Below are 15,647 nucleotides of genomic sequence, written 5' to 3'. Positions count from 1 at the left end.
TCCACTTTATTTTTCTCAATTTTCTTGTGCTTTTGGTGTAATATTCAGGAAAGTATTGCCAAATCCAAGGTCATGAATGTTTACCCCTGACTTCTTCTAAGAGTTTCATAGCTTAAGCTCTTAGATTTAGGTCTTCACTCCTTTCTGGGGTAATTTTTGAATATGGTATCAGGACTCCAACTTCTTTCTTTTACATATGGCTATCCTGTTTTGCCAGCATCATTTGTTGAAAAGACTCTTCTTTCTCTATTAAGTGATCAATGCATGGGTTTATTTGTGGACTCTCAATTCTGTTGCATGGATCCATAAGTGTTTTTATGCCAGTACCACACTGTCTTAATTATTGTTTTTCATAGTTAAATTTTGAAATCTGGAAGTACAACTCCTCCAGCTTATTTCTTTTTCAAGTTTTTTTTTGACTATTCAGGGTCCCTTGCAATTTCATATAAATTTTAGGATCAATATTTATGCAAGGGTTTTGACACAGATGTCATTGAATGAAAAACAAAGCCATTGGGGTTTTGATACAGATGTCATTGAATCTGTAGATTGCTTTGGGAACTATTGCCATCTTAACAATATTAAATCTTCCTGTGGTGTATATATACAATGGAGTATTACTCGGCAATCAAAAAGAACGAAATCTTGCCATTCACAACTGCGTGGATGGAACTAGATGGTATTATGCTAAGTGAAATTAGTCAGAGAAAGATAAATATCATATGACCTCACTCATATGAGGGCTTTAAGATACAAAACAGATGAACATAAGGGAAGGGAAGCAAAAATAATATAAAAACAGGGAGGGGGACAAAACATAAGAGACTCCCAAATATGGAGAACAAACAGAGGGTTACTGGAGGGCTCGTGGGAGGGGGGATGGGCTAAATGGGTAAGGGGCACTAAGGAATCTACTCCTGAAATCATTGTTGCACTATATGCTAACTGACTTGGATATAAATTAAAAATTAAATGTAATAAATAAATAAAAACTTTTTAAAAAATTAAAACTTCTAATTCATGAGCATAGGATGTTCTTCCATTTATTTAGATTAAAAAAAATTTTTTAACGTTTATTTATTTTTGAGATAGAGAGAGACAGTGTGAAGGGGGGAGGGTCAGAGAGAGAGGGAGACACAGAATCCGAAACAGGCTCCAGGCTCTGAGCTGTCAGCACAGAGCCTGATGCAGGGCTCGAACTCTTGGACGGTGAGATCATGACCTGAGCTGAAGTCGGATGCTTAACCAACTGAGCCACTCAGGCGCCCCGATTTAGATTTTTTTAATACATTCAGCAAAATTTGCTAGTGTTGAGTGCACCAGTTGTGTACCTTCTTGGTTAAATTTATGCATATTTTATTTTTTATTCTCTTGTGAATGGAATTGCTTATTTTTTTTTATTGTTCGTTGCTAGTGTATAGCAATACAATGGTTTTTGAGTTCATCTTAAATCCTGAAAATGTTCTGAATTTATTTTATAGGTCTAGTAGGTTTTTTTAATAGATTCTTTAGTGTTTATATTTTAAATACATATATTTATACATTAGATCATGTGGTCTGTGATTACAGATGGTTTTATTTTTTCCCTTTCTAATTTTGAGGTCTTTCTTTTTATCTTGCCTATTTTCTCTGGCTAGAACTTCCAGTATAATAAATAGAATCGTTTAGGGGCGTTTGGGTGGCTCAGTTGGTTAAGCATCCGAATTTAGCTCAGGTCGTGATCTCACGGTTCATGAGTTTGAGCCCTGTGTCGGGCTCTGTGCTGACAGCTCAGAGCCTAGAGCCTACTTCAGATTCAGTGTCTCCCTCTCTCTCTGTCCTTCCCCTGCTCATGCTCTGTCTCTCTCAAAAATAAATAAACATTAAAAAAATTTTTAATAAAAAAAAATAAATAGAATTGGTTACAGCAGACATCCTTGTCTTATTTTTCATTTTTGGAGGGAAACCCTGTATTTTAGAATTGTGTTGATGTTAGCTGTGGGTTTATCCTAAGTGCTTTTTTTTCCCCAGTAAATTCTGCCTGCAATGTGGGGCTTGAACTCAAGACCCTGAGATCAAGAGTCAAATCCTCAATTGATTGAGCTAGCCAAGCCAGGTGCCCCATAAGTGCTTTTTATTTTGTTGAGGAAGTTCCTTTTTATTCCTGTTTGTTGAGTGTTTTTATCATGAAGTGATATTGGATTTTGTCAAATACTTTTTCTGCATCAACTGAGATGATCATGGTTTATTTCCTCCATTCTGTTACTGTAGTGTGTTACATAGATTGATTTTCATTTGGTGAGCCATGTTTACATTTCTGGGATAATCCTTCTTGGTCATGGTGTATAGTAATCATTTTGATATATTGCTAGATTCTGTTTGCTAGTATTTTGTTGAAGAGTTTTACATCTGTATTCATAAAGGATATTTATCTTTAGTTTGTGAATTCTTAGTCTGACTTTAGTATGAAGTAATTCATAGAATAACTTAGGAAATGTTCCCTCTTCTATTTCTGGAAGAGTTAGAGATAGATTTGTATTAATTCTTATATGTTTGATTGAACTTAATCAGTAAAGCCATCTGGTCCTGAGCTTTTCTTTATTGAGAGGTTTTTAATTTACCAATTCAGTCCTATCCTATGGATGTGTTCAGATTTTCTGTTTCCTTTTGAGTCAGCTTTAGTAGTTTGTATGTTTCTAGGAATTTGTCCTTTTCCTCTCGGTTATGTAATTTGTTGGTGTACAGTTGTTTATAGTACTCTCTGATAGTCCTTTTTGTTTCTGAAAAGTCAGTAGTAATGTCCCCCATTATATCTGATTTTAGTAATTTGAGTATTCTTTTTTTCTTGGTCTACCTAAAGGTTTATCAATTCTGTTGATTTTTCAAAGAACCAGCTTTGTTTTGTTGATTCTATTGTTCTGTTCTTTATTTTTTGTTTGCTCCAATCTTTATTATTTCTTTCCTTCGTAAGGTGTACACTTAAGTTATTGATTTGAGATTTCTTTTAAATGTAGGTGTTACAGCTATAAATTTCCCTGTAACCACTGCATTAGCTGTATCTCATGAGTTTTGGTGTATGCTGTGTTTTCATTTTGTCTCAGAGTATTTTGTAACTCCCTTGTGAGTATTCTTTGATCTTTGGGGTTTTTTTTGAGTGTGTTGTTTCATTTTCACAGATTTTTTAATTTTCCAGTTTTCTCATTGATTTCTTGTTTCATTTTATTTTGGTCATAGGAGATATTTTATATGTTTTTAACCTTTAAAATGTATTGAGGGGCACCTAGGTGGCTCAGTTGGAAAAGCATCCAACTCTTGATTTTGGCTCAGATTACAGTTTTACAGTTTATTGGATCTAGACCTCCATCGAGATTCTCTCTCCTTCTCTCTCTGCTCCTCCCCTGCTCATCCTCTCTTTCTCTTAAAATAAATATTTTAAAATGTATTGAGACTTGTTTTGTGGCCTAACATTTAATCTATACTGGAGAGTGTTCCATATGTACTTGAGAAGAATGTGTATGCTGCCAGTGTTGGCCTGAGTGTCTTTGTAGATAACTATCTTTGTATCTGCCTTGGTCCAGTTGATATAGTGTTATGTAAGTGTGTTTTTCCCATATTGGTCTTCTATCTAGTAGTTCTATTCATTATTAAAGTGAAACATTAAAATCTCCCAACTGTTATTGTTGAATTGTTTGTCTTTTTAATTCTGTCAGTATTTTGAAGCTCTGTTGTTAGGTATGTGTATGTTTATAATTGGTGTATTGTCTTCATGTGTTGACACTTTTACCACTAATAAATGTCCTTTTTCTCTCCTATTTTTGTCTGAAAGTCTATTTTGTCTAATCCTATTTATAGGCAATCCAGGGCTCTGTTGGTTACTGATTACATAGTATATTTTTTACCAGTCTTACTTTCAAGCTATTGTGTCTTTAAGTGTAAAGTGTCTCTAGCAGATAGGATATAATTGGATAATGTTTGGTTTTTTTAATTTAATTTTTTTTTAATTTACATCCAAATTAGTTAGCATATAGTGCAACAATGATTTCAGGAGTAGATTCCTTAGTGCCCCTTACCCATTTAGCCCATCCCCTGTCCTATAACCCCTCCAGTAACCCTCTGTTTGTTCTTCATATTTATGAGTCTCTTATGTTTTGTCCCCCTCCCTGTTTGTATATTATTTTTGTTTCTCTTCCCTTATGTTCATCTGTTTTATATCTTAAAGTCCTCATATGAGTGAAGTCATATGATATATGTCTTTCTCTAATTTCACTTAGCATAATACCCTCCAGTTCCGTCCACATAGTTGCAAATGGCAAGATTTCATTCTTTTTGACTGCTGAGTAATACTCCATTGTGTATATATATACCACCTCTTTATCCATTCATCCATGGATGGACATTTGGACTCTTTCCATACTTTAGCTATTGTTGATAGTGCTGCTATAAACATTGGGGTGCATGTGTCCCTTTGAAGCAGCACACCTGTATCCATCCCATGGATAAATACCTAGTAGTGCAGTTGCTGGGTCGTAGGGTAGTTCTATTTTTAATTTTTTTTTTTTAACGTTTATTTATTTTTGAGACAGAGAGAGACAGAGCATGAACGGGGGAGGGTCAGAGAGAGGGAGACACAGAATCTGAAACAGGCTCCAGGCTCTGAGCTGTCAGCACAGAGCCCGACGCGGGGCTCGAACTCACGGACCGCGAGATCATGACCTGAGCCAAAGTCGGCCGCTTAACCGACTGAGCCACCCAGGCACCCCCTATTTTTAATTTTTTGAGGAACCTCCATACTGTTTTCCATAATGGCTGCACCAGCTTGCATTCCCATGGATTATGTTTTTTAATCCATTCTGCCAGTCTCTGCCTTTTAATTCAAGTATTTAGCTACTAACATTTAATGTGATTACTGATAAGTAATCATCCATTGAAACATTTCTTTTCAGTCTGTGATTAAGTCTTTTTTGTTTCTCTACTTCACCATTTTTTTTTTTTTACTTCTTTCATGTTGAATCAATATTTCCTAGGGTACCATTATAATTACTTTGTGTGCCTTTACTACATTTTTTCCTATTAATGGTTACCTCATTGATTACAATTAACATCTTATGACAGTCTTGTTCAGATGAATACCAATTTCAATAATCTATTAAAACTTTCTACCTTGTTGATTACAGTTAGTAACTATGACAGTCTTGTTCAGATGAATACCAACTTAGTTTCAACAATACACTAAAACTCCTCTATAGTTCCAGCCCCTTCTGCTTTGTGGTTTTACTAAATTACAATTTTATGTATTGTGTGTACATTGTGTGAGATTTCTAATTACTGCTTTAAGCAGTTGTCTTGAAATCATATAGGAGAAAAATAAATACAGCAAATACACTTACAGTGGCTTTTGTATTTGCACCTGTGTAGTTACTTCTACCTATATGGTTTTCTTTATTCATGTGGATTTCAGTTATAATCTAATGTATTCTCATTACAGCCTGAATGACTTCTCTATTAATAGTTCTTATATGGCATGTGTAATTTGACAGATTTTCCTAGTCCTTGTTTATCTGGGACTGTCGTAATTTTTTCTTCATTTTTGCTGAATCCTGTCTTGATTGATAGACTTTCCTTTCAGCACTTTAAATGTGTCATACCACTGCCTTCTGGTCTCTCTGGTTTCTGATGACACATCAACTGTTAATCATATTTGGGAATCTTTAGAAGTGATAAGTCACTTCCCTTTTGCTGCTTTAAAGATTTACCCTTTGTTTTTCTGCCCCTTCTGCTCTCCCCTTTTACTCCTCTCTTGTGGATGTTGCTATGTTTAAATGTTTGATTGTGTCCTACAGGTCCCACAAAAACTGAGGCTTTTTGTTCATTTTCCCTATTTTTACTATCTTCAGATTGTATCAGCTCAGCAGGTTTATATTCAAATTGGCTGATTCTTCTGCATGCTGAGATCTCCCTTTGAGACCTCTAGGGAATTTTTTACTTCAGTTATTTTACTTTCATGTTTCAAATTTTCAAATTCTAAAATTTCAGAATTTTAGTTTACTTTTTCATTACATATCTATTATTTCTGTCTCTTTATTTATATTCTTTATTTAGTGAGACTTCATTACCATACTTTCTTTTGGTTCTTTAGATGTGGTTTCCTTTAGTTATTTGTATATATTTGTATGTATATATTTATTTAGTTATTTGTATATATTTCTTTAGTTATTTGTATATATTTCAAACAGTTTATTGAAAGTCTTTGTCTAGTAAGTCCAGTGTCTGGACTTCCTCAGAGACAGGTTTTACACTGTTTCATATATAGTTTAGGGTTTTCTTTTTTTCTGTGTATGAGCCATACTTTTTCATTTGTAGGTCTCAGATTTTTATGGAAAACCTGACATTTAACATATAATGCGCCAGGGTGCCTGGGATGGCTCAGTCAGTGGAGTGTGGGATTCTTGATCTTGAGGTTGTGAGTTGGAGCTCCACGTTGGATTGAGAGAGTACTTAAAAAATAAAATCTTAGGGGCGCCTGGGTGGCTCAGGTGGTTAAGCATCCAACTCTTGATTTTAGCTCAGGTCATGGTCTCATGATTTGTGGGATCAAGCCCTGTGTCAGGCTCTGCACTGACAGCCTGGAGCCTGTTTGGGATTTTCTCTCTCTCTTTTCTCTCTGCCCCTCCCCTGCTTACATGTGCACTCTCAAAATAAGTAAAAACATTAAAAATATATAAATAAGTAAAATCTTAAAATAGGTATGTATATATACATATATCACCTGAATATCACCAACCGCTGCTGCTGTTATTTGTTTAGTGACTCTGTTGAACAGAATATTTACAACCTATATTCTTTGTCATATGTGGCCACTAAAGTCTCCACTCCATTAGCTAAATATCAGCAATTGCACAATGATTTCCTTAAATATTTGTAACCAGTAAGTCTCCAGTCTTTGCCAAGATGCTCTTATGTTGGGATATGCCTTCAACAGTAACTTGATATTTTGTATTCACTTTCACTTTTCTTTCAGAGAGTCTCAAGGTTAATCAGAGGCAAATTTAGTACCTTCTCAGATATTTTCCTGAATATGCACATAGCCCAGAGGATGTGTGCCACCTTCTAGATTCCCAGAGATATGTCTGAGCTTTTCAAAGCCCCTTCTGGATATACCATGTTCCAGCTTTTCCCTTTAAGCTTTTAATTAGACTGTTTTCCTTAATTGTTATAAACTGCCTGAAGTAGCTATGATGGTAAACAATATCCCTTTTTTTTTTTCATTAATGTCATGTCCTCAGAAAATGCTGTTTGCAGTGTGTGAGCTTTAAGTCATGTCAAATGAAGATAGCCTTATGAGTGGTATGTTCCAAACAGGTCAAATAATGACAGTTCTCTGGAAGTGGGATTCATCTTCTAATTTAACCTCAGTCTTAGGCACTAAGAACTTGCATCTCACCATTTTATTACTTGGGAAAAATAGGGCATATGGGTCTGGGCAACATTTTGGTAGCGTCTGCCATTGCTCTTCCCTTACCGCAAAAAGATACCATCAGTGGCCTCAAGGTATGTGTTTTATTTACTTTTCCCTTACAGATTAAGTGTTCTGTAGTGGAAATAAGCAATATGGATCTGAGTGGATTTAAACAATAACTCTTTTCCCCCTATACTAGCCAGCATCACATGGGGCAGAAAGGGACTTCCTCTTAATTGTGCCCCAATCCTCTCTGTGACATATTGGGTTCCTGGAGAAAATCTCACAAAAAGGTACAAATCACACTATGTCTGTGACACACACCACATCCCCAGGGACTTCACACTCTAACATTATGCACATGGGTCTTTAGCAGGTTGTTAAATTTTTTCTACCTTTATCTTCCTATTATCTTATGTGAAGTTTGGTAGCATAAGGTCCAGTAAGCAAACAGGTGGGCTCTGATTCTCCCTACAGTGCTTATCTCTCCCCTCATTTCAAATTATTTGTTATGCAATTTCATTTCTCTGATGATTTTTTTAAAATACCTTAACTTCCAACCTGCCCAGCTTGTTCTTGTTTTAAGGCTGCTCTTTTCAGCTCTCTATATCTCTGAACTAAAAGCCAAAGTCAAACTATATGTTTGTAATCTTTTCTAATTTGATGAGACTTACTGTTTTTATTTTTAATATACAAAATGCGCCAGAAAATATTTTGATTAGATTATCCTGTATGTTTCAGTTACTTAAATTTGTTATTTATGTCATGTAAATCTTCTGTGTCAGTGGTCAACAAATTCTATCTGTAAATGTCACATAGTAGGCTTTGTGTGAGATAGGATCCCTAGAAATACTGAACTCTACAGTTGTAGGGCTATAGCAGCCATAGATAACATAACAAATGAACATGACTGTGTTCCAATAAATTTTTATTTACAAAATGAAAACAGGGGCACCTGGTGGCTTAGTCAGTTAAGCATCCAACTTTGGGCTCAGGTCATGATCTCACAGTTCATGAGTTCAAGCCCCACATCAGACTGTGCTTACAGCTGGAGCCTGCTTCAGATTTTGTGTCTCCCTCTCTCTCTGCCCCTCCCCTGTTCGTGCTCTGTCTCTCTCTCTCAAAAATAAATAAAGATTAATATTTTTTTTAAATGAAGAAAAACAGTGGGCCAGATTTTTCCTCTTGGCTGTTGCTGATCTCTTCCTAAATCTCTATTGTTTTGTTTTGTTTTTTTTCTGCTTGCCCTCTGAGTTGAGAGTTGTGTTGAAATCACCAGTTATAATTATGGATCCCTCTATAACATTTCTGTTAACTTTTGTTTATACATAGTTGATTCTCCCTATTCTCAGTGGTTATTTTCTATAAAATCACTATGAGCACTGAATTAGCAAATACTGAATCATTGTTCCTAGGGGAAGTACAGGGTTAAGTTCCTGTGAGTTTCCAGTCACAACATTTTGGTCCACCATTCAATATGCAGTCTTATTTTATGTGTGTTTCTGTTTAAAAATACCTTATTTAATATATTGTTGATTCACGAGCAAGAACTAACAGCCATCTGCATGATAATTAATTCTCAAAGTTTATCTAACACACTTGGTTTCTCCCTAAGGCATATCACAAACTTCCTGCTCTTGGGAACACTAGACTGCATTTCTGCATTACGCAGGGGTGGGGGAGCATTTTAAAAAGTGAAAACACTAAGAAAAAGCACAAAAATGCCAAGAATGCACTAAATAGACTGCAAAAAAAACATTTGTCAAAGCATTATGTTGTTCAGTTCCAGCTGGAAAAACATGTGCTGAGCACTCAAATTTTTTTAACCATTCTGCAAGTGTCCATAAATCCTGCAAAATCATAACTGTTGAGGTTAGAAGTAAATTTTAGGTGAATTTGCAGATACAGAATCAGTGAATAATTAGGATTGACTGTATTTGGAAGCTGTGCTTTCAAATGCATACCAATTTATGATTTTCATATCTTCTGTTAAAAGGATCATAAATTGTTATTATGATACTTTCTTACCTTTATTTTTTTTCATGTTAATATAACCATACCAACTTACTTTTGCCTCATAATTACGTGTATTTTTTTTCCATTCTGTTATTTTCAATCTACAATATATCCCTCTCTATTAATTGGGGGGGGGGGGGGTTGTTGTTTTTAAGCTGTTAATCTTTCCTTTAATTGGACTGGTTTAGCCCAATGGTTGGCAAACTTTGCCTCTAATGGGTCAGATAGTAAATGTTTTCACATTTTATAGTCCTAAGGTTTCTGAGGGGAGTACTAGGCTCTGCTGTTACAGCACAAAAGCTACCATGAACAGTACAGAATGATTGGCTGTGTGTGTGGTTATGTTGCAATAAAAACTTATTTAAAAAAGTGGCAAGCTGGATTTGGCCACAGGTCATAATTTGCTGGCCCCTACCCTAGAATATACCCAGGGTAGTATATTGGGGTGTGGGATAAAAATTGGAGGAAATTTATCATTTGTGCTTTAAAAAATTTTAAGACAAAAGTTTTACTAATATACTTATTGATAGTACATGTGTAGAACTCATAAAAATACAAAAATTAAGTTAGGGGTACCTGGCCGGCTCAGTCAGTTGAGCATCAACTCTTGAACGTTTTTACTAGTTGAGTAGTTCCGAAACAAACTTAAAATTATCAGGGTGCCTGGGTGGCTCAGTCAGTTAAGCATCTGACTCTTGATTTCAGCTCAGGTCATGATCTCACAGTTCATGGGTTCAAGCCCCACATCAGGTTCTATGTTGACAGTGTTCTTAGGATTCTCTCTCTCTCCCTCCCTTTGAGCCCCTCCTCCCTCCCCCCCCCTTAAATAAACATTTCAAAAAATTAAAGTTAAAATTAGATTCAAAAAAGCGTCCTTTATATTCATTTTAAACTCTTTACAGTAAACATAAGAATGGTTTTTAGGGGTATTTTCTTTGTTACCTAATTATGAACACTTCACATTGAGCAGAAATGTACTGTTGCAGGCATCAGTGTCATTCAAGGACGTGACTGTGGAGTTCACCCAGGAGGAGTGGCAGCAAATGGGTCCAATTCAGAGGACCCTGTATAGAGATGTGATGCTGGAGAACTACAACAACCTGGTCTCAGTGGGTGAGCATATAAGTGTAACTTATCCTCATCACACCACATGGAAAGTATTTCCTTTTTATACACCAATACACATGAATACTTTATTTAGATTTTAATGTTATTTAAGCATTTCATTCAGGAATATAAAATTATTAGCTATGCCCTTTTGAAGATAAAAGGAGCGTTTTGTCGGCTCTCCATGATAAATCCAAACCAGGATCTTCAGGATGCAGCTCTTGAAGCTCTATCTTTTTTACACTTTTGGAGACTAAAAAGCTCATCATCTGTCCTAAGTACTCCATTGTTCCCTGTTTACAGGTAACTGTATTTTCAAACCAGCAGTAATCTTCAAATTGGAGCAAGGAGAGGAGCCTTGGTTCTTAGAGGAAGAATTCTTAAACCAGAGCCACCAAGGTGAGCTACTGAGCACTAGCAGATAGAATTCTGTAGGGGTGGTTAGACTCCAGAAGGTCAGTTTGGTGATAAAAACCTTTATATTTCAAGACTTTTCTTTTAGGCTCAAAGGTGCAAAAAGCACCAATCAAAAGAAAATGATTAATAAACTTGACTACTTTAAAATTAAGAACTTTGTTTATAAAAGATACCACTAAAAGGATGAGAAGACAAGCCACAGAGTAGCAGAATATGTATATAGTACAAGTAACCTAGAAAGGATAAGTATCCTGAAAATGTAAAAACTTCCATAAGTCAACATAGGAAAAGGTGGCAACCCAACTAAAAAATAAGTGAAAGACTGAACAGGAACTTTCAAATGGCCATTAAATCTTTGAAAATGTGTTCAGTCTCATTAGCTTTCATGGAGTGCAACATAAAATATAAAGTGTTATGAGAGATGTATGAGGTGACATTAACAAGTTTGGCAAAGCCAAGTCCTGATGAGGATGTGAAATATTAAAGAATCTTACTCACTAATGGAAAATGTAAATTGGTGAAACCACTGTGTTATCAGAAGGATGTTATCAAATCATGGTAAAGTTCTATATAACTTGTAACCAAGGAATTCCTTTCCTAACTGTATACCCTACAGAAAGGCATGATTGTATTCTCTAGGATAAAGAAAACAATATTTGTGGCAATATTGTTTGTTTTTGTTTAAAATTGGGTACATCAGCAGTAGGATGAAAAAATAGTTGTATTCCTTAAGGGATAATTAGCTATATAATATTAAGCAAAAGAAACCAAACAATATAAGTATGCATGTATGGTTACATTTATGTAAATGTCAGAAATGCAAAACTCAATTACATTTTTAGGAATTCATTTTTTGGTGGTAAAACTACAAAGAAAGCCAAGGAAACAATTATATAAATATTCGGAGAGTATGAACTCTTAAGCATGAAGTTGTAACTGGGCAGAGACAAATAGGGATTTTTGCAGACCCATTTTGGGTTCTGTTTCTTGACCTGGTTTCTAATTACACCAGTGTTCACTCGGTACTGTTAAATTGCACATATAAGTTTTATGCAGATGTAAATCATGTTTCATACTTAAGAGAGTGAAGAGATGAACCAAAAATAAATGATATTTACAACTCATAAAAGCCTCAAAGGAAGAGCATCTAGAATTCATAAATGATTTGGAGCTTTCTTAAGTGCCATCTCTGCAGTTAAGGCCTTCCATGATACTCCATTTAAAATTGTACCCCTTGGAATACCTGGCTGGTTCAGTCAATAGAGCATGTGACTCTTGATCTCGGGGTCCGGAGTTCAGGCCCCACACTGGCCACAGAGCGTACATACTTGCATACATATATAAAGTATACCCCTCACATCAAATTGAAATGTGGAAAATTAGGATGAGGTGATCAGGTACACTTATTCAACTTTGATAAAGGTACCACAGCAGGAATTGAGCAGTGAATCTAATTTAGTTGCAAAAATGGATTTTTCTTTCATCTTTTTTCACTTGTTTGTATTTCCATAACTTATAAGATGGTTAGAGTCTGAGCTGTAAACTTCTTAATTTAATCATGAGGAATCTTGTACTCAATTTTAATTTGATGTTGAAGGATTTAATGAAAATAAGGGATATCAAATTGGAAGTATAGACTCTTGAGTATTTTACCAGTATGGCCTCTAGATAGTGTAGGGCTATATAATATACTTCCTCAAAGCAAACTCTTCTTCTGTCGGGCCTAGCCCATCAGTGTTCATTATCTCCTAATTTTTTTGTTACTTAATTAATACTAATTTTTTTTGTACTTAAGTTTATATAGTCCAGTTGGGTTCATCCCATTATCTGATTTTTCTGCTCCCTAAAATAACCACTCCTGTAAAAGTCTATTCAATTTTATCATTCTCCACCCTGGTAGGAAAATCCAATTTATTACAACCCAAATAAAGATATGTATTTATTACTAGTTTCCTCTCTCATTTTCACTGTATTGTTTTTTAAAGCAGAGTGAAGATATACACACAAATTATTTAATCTTAAAAAAAACAAAAAGTGAAATATAATATAAGCTATATGTCTGTGTCCCAGCCATAAGAAATGTAAGATTTATAAGATGTTTTCAATTTATCTCCATTTTAGAAGATTACAGAGATGATTACCTGATCAAGAGGAACAAGAAAATCAAAGACAACCACTTTCAGGAAGTAATATCCATTAATAATAAACTATTGACTGGAGAGGAAGAGGAAATTTTGGGAAAACAGTTTAATCTGCACATAGCTCCTGTTTCAACAAAAATGTCCTGTAAATATGACTCATGGGGAGTAAATTTGCAAAATATTTCCCAATTTATCATTAATAATAGAAACTATTCAACAAAAAAACCAGATTGCTGTAGTATATGTGAAAATCTGTCTTTCAAAATTAAGTTTGAGAGAAATCACACTGGAGAGAAGTTATATGAATATAATAGAAGTGGGGAAGCTTTCAGTTATAAGGAAAATCCTCCTGAGAGTCAAAAGTGTCAAACATTGGAGCAAGCTTTTAAATATAATGAAATTGGAAAAACCATCTATGATGAGGCTGCCTGTGTTACACATAAGAATATTCACACAGGAGAAAAATCCTATAAAAACGATGGATTTAGGGGAAAAAATGAAAAAACAACTGTCTTTAACTATAAAAGAACTGGGACAGGGGAGAAATACCCTCATCTTAACCAATGTGGGAGATCCTTCTGTGAGAAGTCAGCTCTCAAAGAATACAATAAATTCCACATGGCTGTGAAACATGAATGTAATGCAAGTGGGAATAATTTCTACAGGAAGTCATACTTCACTCAACCTCAGATAACTGTCACAGAAGAGAACTCATTAGTATGTAATGACAGAAGACAAACTGGGGATAAATCCTTTGAATATCATGAAGATAGGAAATCCTACCACATATCAGCCCACAAAGTACGACAGCAGAGTCACTCTGAAGTAAAACCCTATAAGTGTAATGAATGTGGTAAATCTTTCTTTCAAAAAGGACATCTCATTCAACATCAGAGAACTCACACAGGAGAGAAACCATTTGAATGTAATGAATGTGGAAAAACCTTCTCCCAGAAGTCACACCTCAGTACACATCAGAGAATTCACAGAGCAGAAAAACCCTATAAGTGTAATGAATGTGGGAAAACATTTGTCCAGAAGTCAACCCTCAGGGGACATCAGAGAATTCATACAGGAGAGAAGCCTTATAAATGTAGTGAATGTGGGAAAACTTTTGTTCAAAAGTCAACCCTCAGAGATCATCACAGAATTCACACAGGAGAGAAATCCTTTCAGTGTAATGAATGTGGGAAAACTTTTGGTCAGAAGTCAAACCTCAGAATACATCAGAGAACACATAGTGGTGAGAAAACATATCAGTGTAACGAATGTGAAAAATCGTTCTGGCGAAAAGACCATCTCATTCAACATCAGAAAACACACACAGGAGAGAAACCTTTTAAATGTAATGAATGTGGGAAAACTTTCGCCCGGACATCAACCCTTAGAGTGCATCAAAGAATTCATACTGGGGAGAAACCATTTAAATGTAATGAATGTGGGAAAAAATTTGTCCGGAAGGCAATCCTTAGTGATCATCAGAGAATTCATACAGGAGAGAAACCTTTTCAGTGTAACAAATGTGGGAAACCTTTTGGCCAGAAATCAAACCTCAGAATACATCAGAGAATTCACAGTGGTGAAATCTTATAAATGTAATGAATTTAGAACATTGTCTAAGAAGTCAACCCTAAATATTTACCAGAGAATTCAGGGAGGGAGGGAAATCCTGTTGATATAATAGCTGTGGAAAATCATTGTGGCTGAAAGACCAATCCATTTGACTCCAGAAAATCCACACACGAGAGGAACCACATACATATGAATGTAGGAAAACCTTTATCCAAAAAGCAACCTTGAATATATATCAGAGAATGCACACAGGCTGATACTCCTTTCAAGATACTATGGAAAGCCCTCTTGAAAGAAGCCATGCCTTTTAAGATAACTCACACATAATTGTCTGGGTCTCCCTTTCCTCCAAATAGGGCTGGTGGACTTTGAATGTTCATGTTGTATGCCGTATCTAGTTCTGACAAAAGACCTCCCTGACAAACTACAGGGATACTGTCAGAATAAAACAGAGATGACCCAAGACAACCTTGGGTATCATGCTTCAACATGGCACTGCTTTTATAAGATAAAAGGGTGCCTGGGATATGTGGAACAAAATTCTCATTCCCATCTTTACCATTTGAACATTTTATAATTAAGAAGTAAGCTTTTGTTAAGCTCTTAAACGTTTAGGTCTATTTGCTTTTGAACATAATTTAGCCATCCCTCTGCTGGGGAGGTAGAAAACTATTTGAGTAAGCCAAGCTTATGTCAGCCAGCAGGTATAACACTTTAAATTAAAGTGTGGTGTTGGGAGGAGTCTCTCAAAGATCATCAGAGAATTCATTTTAAAAAAATCACCTTCTTTCAATGTAATGAAATAAATAATACACCTGTAACAGGGCTTTCGATGAACCAAAAGGTTGAAAGGTTTTTTGGTTAAAATATGAGTATACCTCATGCAACTAAAGTAAATGTGGCTTAATGTCATGAAGCCCCTCTCCTTCCACACTTCCTTTTACCTCCATATACCCCAA

General features: G+C 35.5%; 1 protein-coding gene across 6 annotated transcripts in view; it reads left to right on the top strand.

The window, feature by feature from the left end:
* The window catches only part of ZNF510 (zinc finger protein 510), a 32,367-nt gene extending 17,191 nt beyond the window's left edge, over positions 1 to 15,176 (top strand). For all 6 annotated transcript variants that reach the window (XM_053907873.1, XM_053907875.1, XM_053907874.1 and 3 more), the window contains 3 exons: positions 10,438 to 10,564; positions 10,862 to 10,957; positions 13,097 to 15,176. In XM_053907873.1, the coding sequence (XP_053763848.1) occupies positions 10,438 to 10,564; positions 10,862 to 10,957; positions 13,097 to 14,709 (1,836 nt within the window). In that variant the 3' untranslated portion in view covers positions 14,710 to 15,176. The remainder of the gene's footprint in view (positions 1 to 10,437; positions 10,565 to 10,861; positions 10,958 to 13,096) is intronic.
* The last annotated feature ends 471 nt before the right edge of the window (positions 15,177 to 15,647 follow it).

The sequence above is a fragment of the Panthera pardus genome, unplaced genomic scaffold (assembly GCF_024362965.1).
Source record: "Panthera pardus isolate Hobbes unplaced genomic scaffold, ASM2436296v1 HiC_scaffold_20, whole genome shotgun sequence".
Taxonomy (NCBI): domain Eukaryota; kingdom Metazoa; phylum Chordata; class Mammalia; order Carnivora; family Felidae; genus Panthera; species Panthera pardus.
The sequence above is the reverse complement of the archived record's forward strand: the minus strand, read 5'-3'. Positions and strand labels throughout refer to the sequence as shown.